Source organism: Salvelinus fontinalis, chromosome 3, assembly GCF_029448725.1.
Source record: "Salvelinus fontinalis isolate EN_2023a chromosome 3, ASM2944872v1, whole genome shotgun sequence".
Taxonomy (NCBI): Eukaryota; Metazoa; Chordata; class Actinopteri; order Salmoniformes; family Salmonidae; genus Salvelinus; species Salvelinus fontinalis.
In genome coordinates this window covers 24,258,707-24,279,139 of record NC_074667.1, presented here as the reverse complement: position 1 = coordinate 24,279,139, position 20,433 = coordinate 24,258,707, and the positions used below count along the sequence as shown (strand labels likewise).

Genomic DNA, 20,433 nt, shown 5'->3' with positions numbered 1-20,433 from the left:
TGTAGAGACAAAGACAATGGCAGGTGGTTGTCAGCTGAAATAGAGCACCTCACATCTGTCCAGCAGGAGTTCATCCCTAAATCCGCAGTCTATAATCCATTTGACTTCACTCCAGTGTCCTCCTGCTTTGCTACCTTGGTTAAGTGTGAAGAATATCACGTCTCCCAGGGTGGATGAATGACGCGATGGTACTGTCGCAAATGGCACCCTATCCCCTACGTAGTGCGCTACTTTTGACCAGGGCACGTTGGGTTTGTCCGTAGTGCACTATGGAAGAGGGTTCCATTTGGGTAGCATCCCAAGTATTACTGCCAGTGATCAGGTTGAGGAGCTGCACTGTATAGGATTAACCATGGAGGATTTTGCCACTGTCGTCTCTAAATCTCCCCATTGACGGTGCATCTGGACTGGGCTGAAATGTCACTTCTCCGGGGGGTGGCCCCAGAAACTAAGACGAGGGGAGAGTAAGCAACGTGCTAACATTCAGATTCAACGGGCATGAACGAGGGAGCGTTAGCCTCAATACAGACACTAGCGACTTAGAGCTAGTTAGTGCCAAGAGCTCAACGGGAATGCTCGGTGGATGACATTAAAGGGAAAGTAGCCAGGCTTGTGAACTTAACGACATGAAAGGAGACCCACTGGGGCTGGTGCTTTGTCCCAAGAGGTGCAGAAGACAGAGGCTATATGAGGTGGAGAGAGAAGGGCGACCAGTGTGTGTGTGTGTGTGTGTGTGTGTGTTGGCACAGATGGGAAGGTGAAAGGGTTTACGGACAGCCAACTTCTAATCCCACATCTGGCTCATAGACCAGCCTCCAGACACACGTACACACACACACACACACACACAGAACTCCACCAGCTTCGATCCACAGGGCTGGATGAATGGAGAGTTAAAGGATAAAGTGATGGAGACATTGGAGGAAAGTATGAGGAGGTGTTCCAGAAACGGACACCTCTCTCTGGTCAGATGATGTTCACACCACAGTCCCTACTGACGGAGGGATGGAGGAAGGAGAGACGAGGAGAGGTGTAATGGGAACTGAGAGAATGGGAGTGTGTGTGTGGGGTTATACACAACGGTAACGTGGCTCAGTTGGTAGAGTACGGATGGTGGCGAAGATACAACACTGTCTAAAGCACGATCCAAGCTCTTGGCAGTCATTTTCAACAAGAGGAAGGAAGGAGAGGAGAAAGATTACCCTTAAGGGTGGGAATGAGCAACGGAGAAAGCGAGGGATGGAGAAAAAGCGGGGGGGCCTTGTTTAGGGATTATCGCACAGTTTGTGTACAGTGTGTACCTGTGTGACTGTAAGCATGTTTATGGGCATGTTTGTATGCATTCGTGTGTATTTGTGTGTGTGTGTTTGCGCATGCGTGCACGGCATGGCAATGAGCTGATGTCAGGATTGGGGGGGGCGGGGGGGGTTCACGCTTGAAGTTTGAACGGCGGAGGGATTATTTTCAGTGGTGGAATTCGACAAATGGAAAGGAAAGGGGGATTAAAAAAAGTTGCATTTTAAAAGATTACTTGTTTACAGATATATTTTCACACAGCGACAACTTCTCAAAGATACATGGAAACTGAGGACCGATTAGTAAGCATAGGTGCAGAGAGAGAGAGAGAGAGAGAGAGAGAGTGAGTGAGTCCCTCTAACGGGGATTCAACACACACACACACACACACACACACACACCTCTTATCAAACGATCAGAAGGCCCCGAGTTAAGCCAGAGTCAAATATTGATTCAGGAAGATCAGACAGCAATTAGCTGTAGGATTTCTCCACTAATCTGTGTGTGTGGCTCGGCCTTGTCACTGGAGAGAGACTGACTTGATCAAGACATCAAGCCTGTGCAGGTGTATGCGTGAGTGTGCAGGTGTATGCGTGAGTGTGCAGGTGTATGCGTGAGTGTGCAGGTGTATGCGTGAGTGTGCAGGTGTATGCGTGAGTGTGCAGGTGTATGCGTGAGTGTGCAGGTGTATGCGTGAGTGTGCAGGTGTATGCGTGAGTGTGCAGGTGTATGCGTGAGTGTGCAGGTGTATGCGTGAGTGTGCAGGTGTATGCGTGAGTGTGCAGGTGTATGCGTGAGTGTGCAGGTGTATGCGTGAGTGTGCAGGTGTATGCGTGAGTGTGCAGGTGTATGCGTGAGTGTGCAGGTGTCTGTGGCAAGTGCTGTCTGATTGTTGTTGTTGGATTGCATGTGAAAATCAATGGAAAGCTATGAGGGAGAGAATGGCTGTTGGGTCCCTCTAAGGGTCACGCATTGCCTGTCGTTCCCACGTGGACAAAAGGTTTGGTTAGCTACAGCTCTTTGAGATGTGCTAGAAGCCTTGCCGGAACAAGCCATGCGCCACGCAGTGTCTTTGACTGAGCTGATTGAGAGACTCGTGTTAGAAATGCTACTGACTGAGAAAACGCCGCCTTGCGTTCTGAGTCAAGTGATTCGCCTATGAAAGCAGCAAGCATTCAGAACCAGGAACTATATTCTTCTCATCTTACTGGTAAGCAATTTCCACCAAGGCAGGTACAATATAATAGAATGCAAGTAGGGAGATAAAGAGGGGTATATGATGGAGGGAGGGAAGAAAGAATGACAACAAAGGAAATAAACAAAAGAGGGGGAGAAAATGAAGCAGCGGGAGTTGAACACTGGCGCAAAATACAGTCTTTTTATTGACCCGTATCCAAATCGCTCTATACTTCTCGCTCTCCCTTTCTCCTCCTCGTCCACAGGCATGTCAGTGCATGGCGTCATGAGCCTCCCGAGTGGCGCAGCGGTCGAAGGCACTGCGGTCACAGTGCTGAGGCACCACTACAGCCTGGGGTTCGATCCCAGGCTGTGTCACAGCCGGCCGTGACCGGGAGCCCCGTAGGGCGGCGCACAATTGGCCCAGCTCCGTCCGGGTTAGGGAAGGCCCGGGGGCTTTCCTTGGTCTCATTACAGTGACTCCTTGTGGCGGGCCGGGCGCCAGCAAGATGACTTCCGGTCGTCAGTCGAACGGCGTTTCCTCTGACACATTGGTGCAGCTGGCTTCTGGGTTAAGTGAGCAGCGTGTTGAGAACCGCGCTGCTCGGCGGGTCGCGTTTCAGAGGACGCATGTCTCGACTTTCGCCTCTCCCGAGCCCGTTGGGGAGTTGCAGCGATGGGACGAGATCGTAACTAGCAATTAGGGAGAACAATGGTGTAAAATTACAACAACAATAAACAAATACAAATAAAAGTATGGCAGCTAGTGCAGTGTGGTGCACAGGTCATTTACATTCTACTCAGACGCTAAAGGAGGCGAGTGATGGCCACGATAAGACCCGCATCTTATGGTCCTTCAGCCAAGGCAAAGAAGACGGTAGGGGGCGTTATGACAACGGCTAGGAAGATGGTTAATATTGCAGTGTGTGTACGTGCGCGCGTAAGAATGTGTTTGTACGCCAAGCGGTTACAAGGATATGAAGGTGTGTGTGTGTGTGCCCTTAGACATTCATTTCATCTTCCATTTTAATCCAAGTGTTGTCAGGGATAATAAAGAGATGGCCTCTTGGCCAGAGGGATCCACAGAGGATGGCTGGGAGGGTGTGGGTTCTATGATGAGGCTCACCTCTCTGGAGTCTTCGGACTGGTCTTTGGGCTCAAAGTGACAGTCACACACAGTCACACTCGTAGTCAGACTGATAGCAGTCGAATTTGACTCCTTTTCAAAGTCACATTGGCCCACCTCTCTGGACTCTTGTGACTGGCCATCTGACCTCAGTCAAAGTCAGACACATAGCCGTAGCCACCCGAGTCGGACTTTTCCTTATCAGACAGAGTCGGAGTAGCCAAAGTCATAGTGACGTGACATTTGGCGATAGAAAGATATCCAAGGTGTCTCAAAACAATGCATCTTTACAGCAGGTGGGATTGTTTATGAGGAGAATCTTGGCTCGGTCTCTAGAATGTTGAAGAATGCTATTGACGGTTTACGTAGAAACCATGCTGATTTCCTTGTTATGCACTAGATCCATGCAGGTGATGTCATAATGGTGTTCATGAGACCAAGGAGACGGTGTTCATGAGACCAAGGAGACGGTGTTCATGAGACCAAGGAGACGGTGTTCATGAGACCAAGGAGACGGTGTTCATGAGACCAAGGAGACGGTGTTCATGAGACCAAGGAGACGGTGTTCATGAGACCAAGGAGACGGTGTTCATGAGACCAAGGAGACGGTGTTCATGAGACCAAGGAGACGGTGTTCATGAGACCAAGGAGACGGTGTTCATGAGACCAAGGAGACGGTGTTCATGAGACCAAGGAGACGGTGTTCATGAGACCAAGGAGACGGTGTTCATGAGACCAAGGAGACGGTGTTCATGAGACCAAGGAGACGGTGTTCATGAGACCAAGGAGACGGTGTTCATGAGACCAAGGAGACGGTGTTCATGAGACCAAGGAGACGGTGTTCATGAGACCAAGGAGACGGTGTTCATGAGACCAAGGAGACGGTGTTCATGAGACCAAGGAGACAGTGTTCATGAGACCAAGGAGACAGTGTTCATGAGACCAAGGAGACAGTGTTCATGAGACCAAGGAGACGGTGTTCATGAGACCAAGGAGACGGTGTTCATGAGACCAAGGAGACGGTGTTCATGAGACCAAGGAGACGGTGTTCATGAGACCAAGGAGACAGTGTTCATGAGACCAAGGAGACAGTGTTCATGAGACCAAGGAGACAGTGTTCATGAGACCAAGGAGACAGTGTTCATGAGACCAAGGAGACGGTGTTCATGAGACCAGGGAAAGATGGAGATCCAAACAACTTCAAATTCATATAACAAAACAGTACAGGCAAAAGCACATGATATACACATGCGTGTGCATCCTAAAAATCTGTTGTAAAACAACTCTACATTTGCAGTTTCCTATGTGAAAACTCACATGCAATCAAGATGGGAGCGGCCTTTTTGTACTGTTGTTGTTTTAAAGAAAAGAATATACAGTACCAGTTAAAACTTTGGACACAGCTACTCATTCGAGGGTTTTTCTTTATTTTTTTACTATTTTCTACAGTGCCAAGACTGAGCAAAGCTGTCATCAAGGCAAAGGGTGGCTACTTTTAAGAATCTCAAATCTAAAATATATTTTGATTTGTTTAATACTTTTTTGGTTACTACATGATTCCATGTGTGTTATTTCATAGTTTTGATGTCTTCACTATTATTCTACAATGTAGAAAATAGTAAAAATAAAGTGTTAACTTTTGACTGGTACTGTATATATATATATATATATATATATAAAAAATATATATAAAAAAAATTAAAAAAATATTCTATGTGAAAGTGATATCCAATGTTTGTAAACAAGGTAAACGTAAACAAACACTGTGTAGCCTAAAAACATGGTTCAAACTATCATTTTGATATCATGGATGGTCAGCCCCATCCCTCAGCTTTTTACTGAAACCGTGGCAGGGAGTCACTTTGTTAATGTTTCAATTAAGGATTGCTGCTTTAAACACATTTCATGGACTAATAGTGTTATTATATGGTGCAATCCTCAAGTGAGTGAGCTCCTTTTGTGCCAATAATATCAAGCAAAACTTCTGAAGTCGAGAACAAAATTCGTGTTATTGGAAACAAAACTAATGATATTGAAAGCAATACATAAACCATAGCAGTGTCCAAAAACCATGTGTTCTTTCATATATAGATTTTTTTTTAAGGGTCTGTGTGTGTTTGTTTAGCAAGTAGTTCAGCCTCGGGCAAATGTTTTATCAGGTTGGGTCAGTTATTGGTTCTGAAGAGTGAACGGCTATTCAATATTAACATAGTGCGTGTATGTTCCGTGCAGGGATTTTGTACAGTTTCACCAGTGCGGTTTTGATATTAAAGTACCACCTCGTATCACTCTAAGCCATGTAAGTGCAGGCAACATTTAACAAGACACTTCAAAAGTAGCTTTTACGTTGGGGGAAAATATCACAGGTACATTAGAGCCGTGGAGAAGAAAAAAACAGAGGAGCTGGAACGGAGGTCCTTAATTCTTAAAAGCTCAAAAACACTTTTATATTGTGTTTTTTTTGACAACTGTTTTACAAGGTCCTGCAGAGAAACCAAAGTCAGGTCATTTTGATTAGCCACTAAGTCCTCTTTCAGAGACCACGCTTGTTGAGAACGTTTTCAAGTGCTACTCTACCAATACAAGCCGTATTTCTGAACACATAGAAAAACATTCAATTCATTTACAACTAACTGCTGTGCACTCAGTGAGCAATTATTGGACATCAGTGTGCCAAAGAAATGCCAGGCATGAAACAAAACCAGCAGAAACTCAGGCCCCAAAGGACAGGAGTTGCTCATCCCTGTCCTATACGATTGGCCTGGTTCATTAAGTGGTCAAAAATCAATATGTTTGCAATACGTTCGATGGACCTTTAAAAATCAGCAATTTTGTCATGTTAAACATCCTTTGTGCTATTTTATGTATTGTTCTCTTTTGTTGTGTCGTTTCTACTGTAAATGTGTTGCGATTCTAAAGAGAGTTTAATTGCATTTATTTTCATTAACACACATTTGTGTAAAAAAAAAAAAAAAAAAAAAAAAAAAAACTCCCTCCGCTCCGATATACTTTGCAGTATACTTACCTTCTTCTCTAAGATATGTAGCTGTTCCTTGTAGAAGGCCGCCAGGTGTTGCAGCTCGGCCTCTTTCTTTTCCAGCTGCTTGGCCTGAAGAAGGACAGAGAGACGGGAGGATTAAACACGGTGGACGGACTTCAGTAGAAGGTGGCTCCTCTAAAACAGCTGATGAGTCTCTGGGCAGATTCAACAGAATTTGCAAAGACCTTGGGTTTTTGGGATTTCGAACAGAACTTGGAGCGGTCACTGAAAAGTGCTTAAGACATCATCTCAAGCATCACTGCTATCAATGGCACTCATTTCATGTATCGCAACGGGAAGATGTGTGAGGTTGTATTACTTTTCTACGGGTGGTTGGGGGTAGGGCTATGAATGGGTTTAGGTCCAGGATAAGGTTAGTGAATAGTTAGTTTAATAGTTTGTTGACAGTGTGTTTAAACACAATAGAAACCATCTACGGGGAACTATCCAAATAAAGTGTTAGCCTATACTACTGCACTTTTGAGAGTAGGTCTGATCTCCTCTGTAACTTACGAGACCACACTGGAGTGGCTGTGTGTGTGTGACTGCGGCGTGAGCGCCTGTCTGCGTAGACCCTGCTTCCTGATACATCGCAACATCAAGGCGGCGGCGGCGGCGGATAGCGGCAGCGGGTTATGAGATGTAGGCCCTCAAGCTTTAGAGCCCACTCTGGCAAAGCTGCAGCTGAAACTGAGGCGGAGACCACAGCCTGGAAAAGGCTTGGCAGCATGCAAAATAACAAGAAGAAATGTCAAAGCTCGTAGCACTTCACTTAAACCCCCCCCCCCACTCCATACAATCTGTAGCTGACATAAGGTCAGTGACAGGAAGTCAAAGCTGCCAGCGTTACATTTCCACAATATCCTTTCCTGATGCACAGCGTCGGATGTAGGCTAATAAGTCCACTATCCAACCGCTTGCCTTCTTATTGTTATTCCAAATAGTAGCTATGTCAGTTGACACTGCTATCACAGTTGCCGTTTGGTGAGTTCAGCCGTTGAATTGCATTGCTGAACTAGACTTGGCGTCAAGAGAGCTTTAAGTGAAGTGGTACCGTTTAGGTCGGACAAACAGGCAAGCCCGTGAGGCGATGGAAAGATGTAGCAGAGCTGCGGAGAGAGAGAAGAAAATGGTCAATGAACATGAGTCAAGGCCTTTACGAAGCATTATAAGGCATTATAAGCACAGCATAGGCAGAATGGCGGCTATATGAAGACGCCATTATAACTTTCTACGAGCCATCGGTTTAACGCACCTGTCTAGTCTCTTATAAGTAGCCATGAGTGTTATGAATCCTTATAGCAAGTCTTATAATGCATTATAAGGTGATGAAAGGCAGTATACGCTCATTGAGTATCCCATTACGAACATAGAAAGTGTCCTTTACAAGCTGTCAGTCTCTAAATCATGGCTTGCCTAAATACACAAAGGCTGGGCATACATACAATACGAACAGGACTTAGTCCGGGATCCATATTCCAGAACAGGAGTAAGACGACAAAACACCATCATAGCAAAATCACGCTGAGAAGGGAATTATTCTCATTCAAATGACAATAGAAGTGGAGGGTGGATTGGACTGGGCTGGATTTCCAGAGTAGACAAGACCATAGCGTTCAGATTGAGGCACTCCCGGTGGTGGGCAAGAAACACAAGAGGAAGATGCTCATTCAACTGTCCAACGGGTGTGTGTTTGTCGTGCTTTAGCGTGTGTGCAGCCTGCACATTTTCATGTAATGACATAAATGTTGACTGATGTTGGTTGCTGTATGTGCAATATGGTGCGATGACATTTACCTTTTGGAGATCGATGAAGTATTCTGGTTTTATGGCATCTTATCTTTACAAGTGCAGAACAGCGCCCACAAACACGCACGCACACATCCCACCCCCTACATGCACGCCTACATTACATCCAATGTAATCACCCCTCTCCCCACCAACACACAACCTCCGCCCCTCCCCTCTCTTTCTCTCTCTTCTACTCCAGCTGCTGTCTGTTGTGAGTGAGGCTGGCGGTGGTGGTGGTGGTGGTGGTGGTGGTGGGGAGAATCACCTCAGCCCAGCAGCAGCAGATGATGTGCAATTTTCTAGCTGAATACCTCCCAAAGTGTTGTTGGTGACGAGGCGGCGGCGGCGGGTGGGATGGGGTGGGGGGGGGGGGCGGCATGCTCAGAGCCTTGCTTTAATGCACAATGAAAACATGACATTTGAATGGAGGGAAAGAGGAAAGTAAGATTAACAGCGAGCAGCCGCTCCTGCTTACCCAAGCATCCACTTCTGCTGTCTGGGAGAGAGAGCGGGAGAGAGAGAGGGAGGGCAGGGGGATGAGCGAAAGAGAGCGAGGGGGGGGTGAGCGAAGGGGAGTTGCGAAAGAGAGAGAGAGAGAGAAAGCAGGCAGAGAGGAGTAGGGTGAGACGGTAGGACACAGTGAAAGAAAGCAGGTAGCGAGATCGGAGAAGGAAAGACAAACAGAAAGGAAAGGGGGGGGAGAAAAGCAGAACACACACAAGGTTAGTGCAGTGATTAATCGAGTCAGGCTGCTATAGCAGACAACGCTGGGAGCTGCACTCGGCTAGCTGGCGTTCGCCTGCCATGAAACCAAACAGGGTTAAAACACGAGCGCCGCGCCATAGCTCAGGATTAAGGAGACAGTACAGAGATGAGAGGAGGACAGAGGGATAAGAATGGGGGGGGGGGGGCGTTAATAAATAGAAAGAACATCGTGTAATCTCACAAAGACCATTCTTCACCGGACGGAGCCCACGTGAGGCTAATTATTACGTCTCAAGTGTACAGAATGAGCGCTGGGCGAGACACACGGATTGATGAGCTGAGATTAAAGAGGTGAGGTTCGCACAGACGAGGAACTGGAAAGGTCAGGGGAGGGTCGGACGTTAAAGTGTTTACATTCGTGATGTAGTAGAAGGGGTTGTAGGGCAGGAGATACAGTAGTCTGGCTTTGTTACAATATCTGTTGGGGTACAACAGTCCCCACCAGCTCTTTAAGAACATGCATCGGAACATCAAGCTAGGGCTATTTTGTATCTGACCTTCAGTCTGTACCTTGATGAGTTGTAAATCAGGTGTTTTGCGGCTGGGCTGGAACAAACGCCTTCACTTCTAGTAGCTCTCCAGAAACACTGTTGGCATGGAGACCCTTGCTCTAAAACATAACATGCTGGTTACACCATACACATGCTTCTCTACGGCATTTTCTGACCACTTGAAATACAAGTCGAACACTGTCGCCCACATTTAAGACTACTCAAGACTGCTCCTGCTCCGTGACTGCACCCAATAGTGGCGCGGAACATTCTCTCTCAGCCCGGCGCTAACAAACGCTGATCCGACTTGTCAACTAATGTCCGAGCTCTTCGTTCGTTGAGTCGGGTCAGACTAGTGCCGGACTGGAACAATAAAAAGCACAGTCCTGGGAAGTCCCATAGAAGAAGCAATTGGAAAAACACTGAATAGCACTCCACCACCGGACCCGGGGTCATAGAAGTAAATGAAGTAGAATAGCAGGAAGGCCTTATACTGGACCCAGGGTCATAGAAGTAAATGAAGTAGAATGGCAGGGTAGACTAATATAATATGGCCACGGCCCATAAAAAGTCCCATTGAGCTAAATGAGGTGAGCTCACAGAGGCATGCGGTGTGAAGCGGTTACAGCCCACACCATCTGTTTCGGTTTGAACCTCCCCTCTCTTTAGAACACTCATAGAGTCTTAGTCCCAACTGGCGCCATATTCCCCATATAGTGCACCGAGCTCTGGTCAAAAGTAGTGCGTTATACGGGGAAGTGTGCGCCATTTGGGGTGCGGCCAGAGTGCTAGTGGCTTGGGAGAATAAGGGGTTGGCTGAGACACACGCACCAATAGACCAACTTAAGGGTTTGCATTGACACTCCATCAAGCTCCACAAATGGTCTGTAAATTGTCTGATCGCCATTCAGCAAATCAATTATTTTGTCCATTGGTTACCCTCGGGACAAGCGGTCAACTCAAACCGTACATCTCACCCGTGCAAGTTCTACCACTTCCTCTCAACATATGCTCGAAGACAAATGCTCCCAAGCATAATCATTGTTGAGTTACATACACAAATGTGTGTGTGTGTGTGTGTGTGTGTGTGTGTGTGTGTGTGTGTGTGTGCATTGTTTCCTCAAATCATTTTTGACCAAACACACACAGACCTCATTATAGTTCGACTCAGGCTAACCGTCTGGGCACAACACAGCCACACCCCTGTGTCCATCAGATAGGCTAGGTTGGGTGTTTTTCCATTGGGCTAGAGTGGCTGTTCACAGCCTGCTGCCACCTCTGGTAGATAACACAACCCCCACCCCCTGCCAAACCCAGAGAGTTTCAACTGTAATCGAAGCGTGGCACAAGCCGTTGCCAACCTGGTGCATCTGGTGACCTAAGAGGCAGTACCATAGCAAACAGATATGCTAGTTAGCTCGAATTCAATATCCCAAATGTAACTGAACTGAAAGAATGGGAGTGTGTGTGTGTGTGTGTGTGTGTGTGTGTGTGTGTGTGTATGTGTGTGTGTGTGTGTGTGACTGAGCGGACGAGACCTTTGGGTCTCACAAACACACCGACTCGCATGGAGAGAAGCGCTTCCTAGGAAATCAATTATGCAAATGAGGAATTATGCAAATAGAACATTTGAATAAAATCTGTGTGTTTGGGGAGGAGGGTTTTGGCGTCGTTTGGTAGTCTGTGTTGGTGTCCAAACTGGAGAGAGAGAGAGAAAGTGAGATATATACAGAGAGAGAAAGTGAGAGAGAGGAGATATATACAGAGAGAGAAAGTGAGAGAGAGGAGATATATACAGAGAAAGTGAGAGAGGAGATATATACAGATACAGAGAGAAAGTGAGAGAGGGGAAGAGATGAACATAGAAAGTGACAGAGGTAGAGATACAAGGTGAAAAGAGAGCAAGGGGAAGGAAAGAGATACAAAACAATTCCAGTAATACCGGGTAAACTGGTTGTGCCAGTTTGTGTGCATGTTTTGCCCTGTCATTTTCAGAAGTTAATAGAATGTAAAGGTTGAAGAATAGGTCAAATTCAGGTTATGAGAATGTCTAAGGGCTGAAAGTAAAATGTGTAGAAGAGAGGTTTCTGGGTTTAAATTGTTTCTGAGTGGTTACCCCCATCTGAAAATAACAGGTACGAGCTCCAGGTACACACAGATACAGTAAGCCAAAAATAAATCTTACTTACAGAAACACATGCAGTAAACCCTTTTCTCAGTCTTCTCCTTTTCAGTCTAAAACACTCATATACACCTTCTCTGAATGGACTAGGCACTGTCCTGATCTCTGCTTCCACGCACACACACACAGAGTGGAATTACAGGCGTAAATTAGTTAGTCTATCTGTATGCTCATTAAATGTGTGTACTCTTCACATAGCTCAGGGATGCTAAATGAATTAGCACTTTATCAGCCTGCTTATTCTAAGTACAGACTGGTGGAATAATAAGGAGAGAGAGTGGGAGGGAGGGAGAGGGATGGAGAGAGACAAGTGCACAAACTCCAGCACACCGCCATGCAATCTCCATAGACAAACATTGGCAGTAGAATGACCTTACTGAAGAGCTCAGTGACTTACAATGTGGCACCGTCATAGGATGCCACATTTCCAACAAGTCAGTTCATCAAATTTCTGCCCTGCTAGACTTGCCCCGGTCAACTGTAAGTGCTGTTATTGTGAAGTGGAAATGTCTAGGAGCAACAACGGCTCAGCCGCGAAGTGGTAGCCCACACAAACTCACAGAACGGGACCGCCGAGTGCTGAAGCCCGTGGCACGTAGAAATCTACTGTCCTCAGTGGCAACCTCACTACAGAGTTCCAAACTGCCCCTGGAAGCAACATCAGCACAATAACTGTTTGTCGTGAACTTCGTGAAATGGGTTTCCATGGCCGAGCAGCCGCACACAAGCCTAAGATCACCATGTGCAGTGCCAATCGTCGGCTGGAGTGGTGTAAAGCTCGCCGCCATTGGAGTCTGGAGCAGTGGAAATGCTTTCTCTGGAGTGATGAATCACGCCAGGAGAACGCTACCTGCCCGAATGCATATTGCCAACTGTAAAGTTTGATGGAGAAGGAATAATGGTCTGGGGCTGTTTTCATTGGGTCGAGCAAGGCCCCTTAGTTCCAGTGAAGAGAGATCTTAACACTACAGCATACAATGACATTCTAGACGATTCTGTGCTTCCAACTTTGTGTCAAAGGTTTGGGAAAGGCCCTTTCCTGTTTCAGCATGACAATGCCCCTGTGCACAAAGCGAGGTACATACAGAAAAGGTTTGTCGAGATCTGTGTGGAAGAACTTGACTGGCCTGCACAGAGCCCTGACCTTAACCCCATCATACACCTTTGGGATGAATTGGAACTCCGACTGCGAGCCAGACATAATCGCCCAACATCAGTGCTGACCTCACTAATGCTCATGTCTGAATGGAAGCAAATCCCCGCAGCAATGTTGCAACATCTAGTGGAAAGCCTTCCCAGAAGAGTGGAGGCTGTTATAGCAGCAAAGGGGGGGTGGACCAACTCCATATTAATGCCCATGATTTTGGAATGAGTCGAGCAGGTGTCCACATACTTTATGTTGCGTATATTAGAATCCAGTTATGACCCAATTAGGACCTAATAGTACTGTATTAAGGGTTGGCCAACCCTTCTCCTGGTGTGCAGGATTTTGCTCCATTCCTGCTCTGAATCAGCAATCAAGTTCCTGATGAGTAGAATCAAGTGCATTACAACAGGGCTGGAACAAAAGCAGGCACTGTCATGAACAGGAGGAAATACACTGAACCCCATTTTGATCATTCAAAAACATTGTCGTCATCACACTCTCTCTCTCTGTCCCCATTTGAACACTATGACCATTATCTCAGAACCTAAATCCACTGGAACACACAGTGGTTGTCAATCAAACGAGACCCTTCAAAACGCTCCTCTTCCCACTGCCTCTTTACATCTGGCAATCATTTTGATCTGAGCTCACATTATTCCGATCCACACCTACTCACTTGCCCTTTGCGCCGCCAGGATTGCAGCCAGACGTCCCTCTTGCGAGCCACGGCGGGGATAAAAAAAAAAAAATCTCCTCAGCCCGTGTGGTCGACTCGTCAGCAATTGCCAGAGGCTGGCATCGGTAGAGAAGGTGGGGGGTGTGGAGTAGGGGGAGAGCTGAGAGAATGGAGCTTAACGGCTTTAACATGCACAAAAGATGTCAAGTCTGGTGATTACATAGACTGATAAGGGCCGGGTGGATCTGGAGCCTAACGTTGCTTTTCACTTCTCTTCTCCTCGCAGTGTTCCCCTTGGAGAGGAGAGCTTACAGGGGGGTTTGGCGGTGTGTCTGAGTGTGTGGGTCAGGAACTCAAATCATGGGACTGCACCCAATAGGTTAATCACCCAATTCCAAATCAAACCCGAGCCCCAGACCTGTAAAGGATTTCACAGCTAATAGGTCAACACAACCAAGCTCTCTCTCCTCCCCTCTCTCTTTCACGCTCTCTTTTATTAATGTTTCTCTCTCAGTCTCTCCCATTCCCACTGACGAGCTGCCTTTCTATCCCGCTCAAGCGCGGAGGCGTTGCTTGCTAGCGGTAGTCCAAAAACACAGCTAACGGCCGACGACCACAGACGCGGGAAGTAGGGGTGCTGAGGAACCCCCTGAATTGAAAAAAAATACTAAAATACATTTCAAAAATACATATACAGTACCAGTCAAAAGATTGGACACCTACTCATTTAACATTTTTATTTTTTACTAAACTCAGCAAAAAAAAGAAACTCACTGCCAACTGCGTTTACTTTCGGCAAACTTAACCTGTGTAAATATTTGTATGAACATAACAAGATTCAACAACTGAGACATAAACTGAACAAGTTCCACAGACATGTGATTAACAGAACTGGAATAATGTGTCCCTGAACAAAGGGGGGGGGGGGGGGGGTCAAAATCAAAAGTCAGTATCTGGTGTGGCCATCAGTTGCATTAAGTACTGTGGTGCATCTCCTCCTCATGGACTGCACCAGATTTGCCAGTCCTTGCTGTGAGATGTTACTCCACTCTTCCACCAAGGCACCTGCAAGTTCCCGGACATTTCTGGAGGGAATGGCCCTAGCCCTCACCCTCTGATCCAACAGGTACCAGACGTGCTCAATGGGATTGAGATCCGGGCTCTTCGCTGGCCATGGCAGAACACTGACATTCCTGTCTTGCAGGAAATCACACACAAAACGATCAGTATTGCTGGTGGCATTGTCATGCTGGAGGGTCATGTCAGGATGAGACTGCAGGAAGGGTACTACATGAGGAAGGAGGATGTCTTCCCTGTAACGCACAGCGTTGAGATTGTCTGCAATGACGACAAGCTCAGTCCGGTGATGCTGTGACACACCGCCCCAGACCATGACGGACCCTCCACCTCCAAATCGATCCGCTCCAGAGTACAGGCCGCTCAACGCTCATTCCTTCGACGATAAACGCGAATCCGACCATCACCCCTGTTGAGACAAAACCGCGACTCGTCAGCGAAGAGCACTTTTTGCCAGTCCTATCTGGTCCAGCGACGGTGGGTTTGTGCCCATAGGCGACATTGTTACCGGTGATGTCTGGTGAGGACCTGCCTTACAACAGGCCTACAAGCCCTCAGTCCAGCCTCTCTCAGCCTATTGCGGACAGTCTAAGCACTGATGGAAGGATTGTGGGTTCCTGGTGTAACTCGTGCAGTTGTTGTTGCCATCCTGTACCTGTCCCGCAGGAGTGATGTTCGGATGTACCGATCCTGTGCAGGTGTTGTTACACGTGGTCTGCCACTGCGAGGACGATCAGCTGTCCGTCCCGTCTCCCTGTATCGCTGTCTTAGGCGTCTCACAGTTCGGACATTGCAATTTATTGCCCTGGCCACATCTGCAGTCCTCATGCCTCCTTGCAGCATGCCTAAGGCACGGTCACGCAGATGAGCAGGGACCCTAGGCATCTTTCTTTTGGTGTTTTTCAGAGTCAGTAGAAAGGACTCTTTAGTGTCCTAAGTTTTCATAACTGTGACCTTAATTGCTTACCGTCTGTAAGTTGTTAGTAAGTTAACAACTGTTCCACAGGTGCATGTTCATTAATTGTTTATGGTTCATTGAACAAGCATGGGAAACAGTGTTTAAACCCTTTACAAGGAAGATCTGTGAAATTTAAATTTTGATGAATTATTTTTGAAAGACAGGGTCCTGAAAAAGGGACGTTTCTTTTTTTGCTGAGTTTATTTTCTACATGGTAGAATAATCGTGAAGACATCAAAACTATGAAATAACACATATGGAATCATGTAGTTAAAAAAAAAGTTTAAAAAATGAAAATATATTTTGCAAAGCTGTCATCAAGGCAAAGGGTGGCTACTTTGAAGAATCTCAAATCTCAAATATATTTTGATATGTTTTACACTTTTTTTGGTTACTACATAATTCCATACGTGTTATTTCATCGTTTTTATGTTTCACTATTATTGTACAACGTAGAAAACAGTGGCTGTAATGGGGATGGGAAGGTGTAGACTGGAGTGAGAACGTAGTCATAACGGGTCCGTTCCCCAGACTGCAGCAGCAGGGTGTCTGTGTTAACATGCAGAGCGTGAGCTGCTGATAGATGCCAGCTAGGATGTGTGTCCGTGTGTGTTTTTCCCAGCCTTGACTTTAATGAATGTTGGGCCTTTCATCATCGTTCTTTTGGACAGTGTCGGAAGCACTGCAGTGGCTCATTTTTCCCAGTCCTTTTCGTGCGCGCGTGCACACACTCACAGAAGAGAGGTGGGGGGGGGATAAAAAAAATGAAGTCTGGTTAGCATACAACACACGTTGCTGTGCTGGGCACGGATCAATTCTGGTTCATATCCTAGATATGGGAAATAAGCTCTACTACTGCCATCTAGTGGTGAAGATAGGAACGTTTCTGCTTTTTATGAGCCTAAACATAGGAAGACTGCTTAAAAAAAAGGTAGACGTTGCCACGAGCAGCACGGCAGATATTGAGATTAGCGAGATGCAAGACTTTGCTCTCACACAGATGCTGGCCTTCTAGGAAGAGTTGCATATAAAAAGTCATATCTCTGACCAGTGTCTGTGTTCTTTTGTCCATTTTAATCTTTTCTTTTAATTGGCCAGTCTGAGATATGGCTTTTTCATTGCAACTCTGCCTAGAAGGCCAGCATCCTGGAGTCACCTCTTCACTGTTGACATTGAGACTGGTGTTTTGCAGGTACTATTTAATGAAGCTGCCAGTTGAGGACTTGTGAGGCGTCTGTTTCTCAAACTAGATACTCTAATGTACTTGTCCTCTTGCTCCGTTGTGCACCGGGGCCTCCCACTCCTCTTTCTATTCAGGTTAGAGACAGTTTGCGCTGTCCTGTGAAGGGAGTAGTACTCAGCGTTGTACGAGATCTTCAGTTTCTTGGCAATTTCTCGCATGGAATAGCCTTCGTTTCTCAGAACAAGAATAGACTGATGAGTTACAGAAGAAAGTTATTTGTTTCTGGCCCCTTTGAGCCTGTAATCGAACCCACAAATGTTGACGCTCCAGATACTTAACTAGTCTAAAGGCCAGTTTTATTGCTTCTTTAAAATCAGAACAACAGTTTTCAGCTGTGCTAATATAATTGCAAAAGAGTATTCTAATGATCAATTAGCCTTTTAAAATGATCAACTTGGATTAGCTAACACAACGTGCTATTGGAACACAGGAATGATGGTTGCTGATAATGGGCCTCTGTACGCCTATGTAGATATTCCATAAAAAAATCTGCCGTTTCCAGCTACAATAGTCATTTACAACATTAACAATGTCTACACTGTATTTCTGATCAATTTGATGTTATTTTAAAATGGGCAATAAAGTTGCTTTTCTTTCAAAAACAAGGACAAGTGACCCAAAACTTTTGAACGGTAGTGAACACTTTCATATGGATTCTGGATGGTTGTGTACAGGAATGATGTGACTTGCACCTCCAAACACACACACAGACAGATAAACAGACAGAGACAAACACACAGACACCTATAACACAGTTAGAGAAAACCTGTCAGCGCCAACTAGCTTTTCAAACACTTCATGACTCCAAATTCAATCAACATGTCTTTGAAGCAGATGGTTATTCCTGTATGTGTGAGCTCGGAATGTATTCCCCCATTCTGGTATGTGTGTGTGTGTGTGTGTGTGTGTGTAGTGTCTGCAAAAGAAGAAGAGTATATTTTGCAGAGAGGGGTGATAGGAACGAAAGCAGGTGCTAATGAAAGAAAAAAAGCGGTGGAGGAAACAAGGTTTATGCTAATGTGCTTTGTCATCTATTCTAAAAGTGCACTCCTGAGGTTAGTATAGTTCAAATGAGAGGAGACCCTGCTATGCCTCCTCTTCCCCTCGGTCTCTTCCTTTCTCTCCCTCTCAGAAGAAGTGCACTCCAGAAGTTAGTACAGTTACAATGAGAGGAGACCTGCATTTGAATATAGGAGGATGTTGCTAGTGGAGAATCATACACTAAGGCGATCAGATGAGACCGAAACTTTGAGATACAAAACACAACTTTATTGTCCATATGTTAGAGCGAACAACGGAAATATGTATTCTGCTCTGTTCTCAACCTCCCCGCAGAAAGCACACATCCCACATACAGTTGAGGTGTGCAAAGGGTCAAAGCTGCGCCCCTGGACGGAGAGCAACTTGCGGCAAGAGAGCAATGAGCAGAGGCATATAGTAAAAACAGATATGGAATATAGATCTCACACACACTCTCGCCCTCACACACACAAACACACACTCCCTCTCACCCACCCACACACTCTCTCTTTCACCCTAGCACACACACACACCCTCCACCTCCACACACAATCCAAACCAACAAGTTGTAAACACAGTGCAGTTACGATAGGTGAGGAAAAGGTCAGAGAAGGATCAGACGTAACACTGTTGAGAAATACTCCACGGCGCAAGAGGCACGCTGTCAAAATCACTCCCCATTACCCATTTAGTCCTATGTGTGTGTGTGTGTGTGTGTGTGTGTGTGTGTGTGTGTGTGTGTGCGTGCGTGTGTGTGTTGGGTCTGTATCTGAGAGGATCCAGGCATGTGAGAATACAGAGACAACGAGAGAAAGAGAGGGACAGCAAAACAGAAGGAGGAATAGCAGTTCTGTCAACACTACTATCTCCAGGGCATGATCTCCTCTCACTTCTGATCAAACTCTGCACACAGCAGTGGCTAAAACAACACCTGGTGTGTCAAACTAGGCATGCACAGACCGACTCACACACACACACCGAAATATCGCAGTTGTGATCGGTCTGACAGCGGGTTCACACCTGTCAAAAAGCCCAATGGTCAAAAGAAACTTGCTAAAAGTGATTTTCTATTCCATCACGTCGGTGGTTGAAAAACAATGCAAAGGTTGGTGTTAATCCTCTCCAAAACGCACATGGAGAAACGGTACCAATTTATCATTAAAACAAAGAAAAAAATTACAAAAACAAAGACTCAGGTGACTCATTCCAATAGAACGTCATTAAGCTCGGTGGCCAAAGCAATGAAAACCCAACCAGATAAATACATTTCAATATTCATTAAAGCCAACTCCGTAAAAAAAAAAAAAAAGCAAGGAAACAAATCAACTGGGAGAGTGGGGAGTAAAACAGACGACCAGAGTGAGTCGGTGCACTCGAGAACTGTAGTGTACGCTGCATTTAGCTGCTTCTTAAGACTTGACTAAGCAATCAAACCCACATGCGTTTGTGCACGTGCTTGTACGCAGGCACGCACAAATATCAATTTCCTTCACCTTCATACAACACAGTGTTTATTCAGAAATACGCTTAGTTGGGGTGGAAAATTAATGTCAACTAAGTAGGACTAGTTTACCAGACGAGCTAAATGACTTCAACGCTCACTTTGAGACAAGCAACACTGAACCATGCATGAGAGCATCAGCTGTTCCGGACAACTGTGGGATCACGCTCTCCATAGCAGATGTGAGTAAGACCTTTAAACAGGTTAACATTCACAAGGCCGCAGGGCCAGACGGACCAGCTGGCAAGTGTCTTTTCAACCTCTCCCTGAACCTGTCTGTAATACCTACTATGTTCATGTTCCTCGGTTTTCACATCACTATCTATCTATGATGGTCCACACACACCAACACAGTCCTGAAGAGGGAATGCCAATGCCCCTTTTCCCTCAGGAGGCTGAAAGGATTTGGCACGGGCCATCAGATCCTCAACAAGTTATACAGTTGCACCATTGACAGCATCTTGACTGGCTGCATCACCGCTTGGTATGGCAACTGCTTGGCATCCGACCACAAGGCACTACAGAGGTTAGTGTGTATGGGCCGGTACATCACTGGGGCTGAGCTCCCTGCTATACAAGACTAGAGGAAGGCCATAAAAATGGTCAAAAGACTCCAGCCAACCGCCATAGACTGTTCTTTCTGCTACCACCAGAAAATGGTAACGAAGTCTGGAACTAACAGAACAGCTTCTACCCCCAAACCAATAAGACTTCTAAATAGTTAGTTAACAAAATAGCTACCCAGACTTTTTGCACAAACTTTTTTGCTACTGTTTATTATCTATCCTATTGCCTAGTCACTTTATTCCTAGTTATATGTACCCATCTACCTCAATTACCTCGTACCCCCGGCACATCGACTCGGTACTGGAACTCTGTGTATATAGCAAAGTTATCGTTACTCCTTGTGTATTTATTATTACGTGTAATTAAATTGAGAAAAA

The 20,433-nt window shown here is 46.0% G+C and overlaps 1 protein-coding gene across 2 annotated transcripts in view; it reads right to left on the bottom strand.

Moving 5' to 3' along the window:
- Positions 1-20,433, bottom strand: part of LOC129841523 (MICOS complex subunit mic25a-like) — a 58,976-nt gene that overhangs the window by 28,937 nt on the left and 9,606 nt on the right. The window contains exons 5-6 of one of the 2 annotated variants that reach the window (XM_055909831.1): positions 8,905-8,925; positions 6,624-6,707 (exon numbers count right to left, since the gene is read on the bottom strand). In XM_055909831.1, the coding sequence (XP_055765806.1) occupies positions 6,624-6,707; positions 8,905-8,925 (105 nt within the window). The remainder of the gene's footprint in view (positions 1-6,623; positions 6,708-8,904; positions 8,926-20,433) is intronic. The other variant, XM_055909838.1, reaches the window with a different exon arrangement.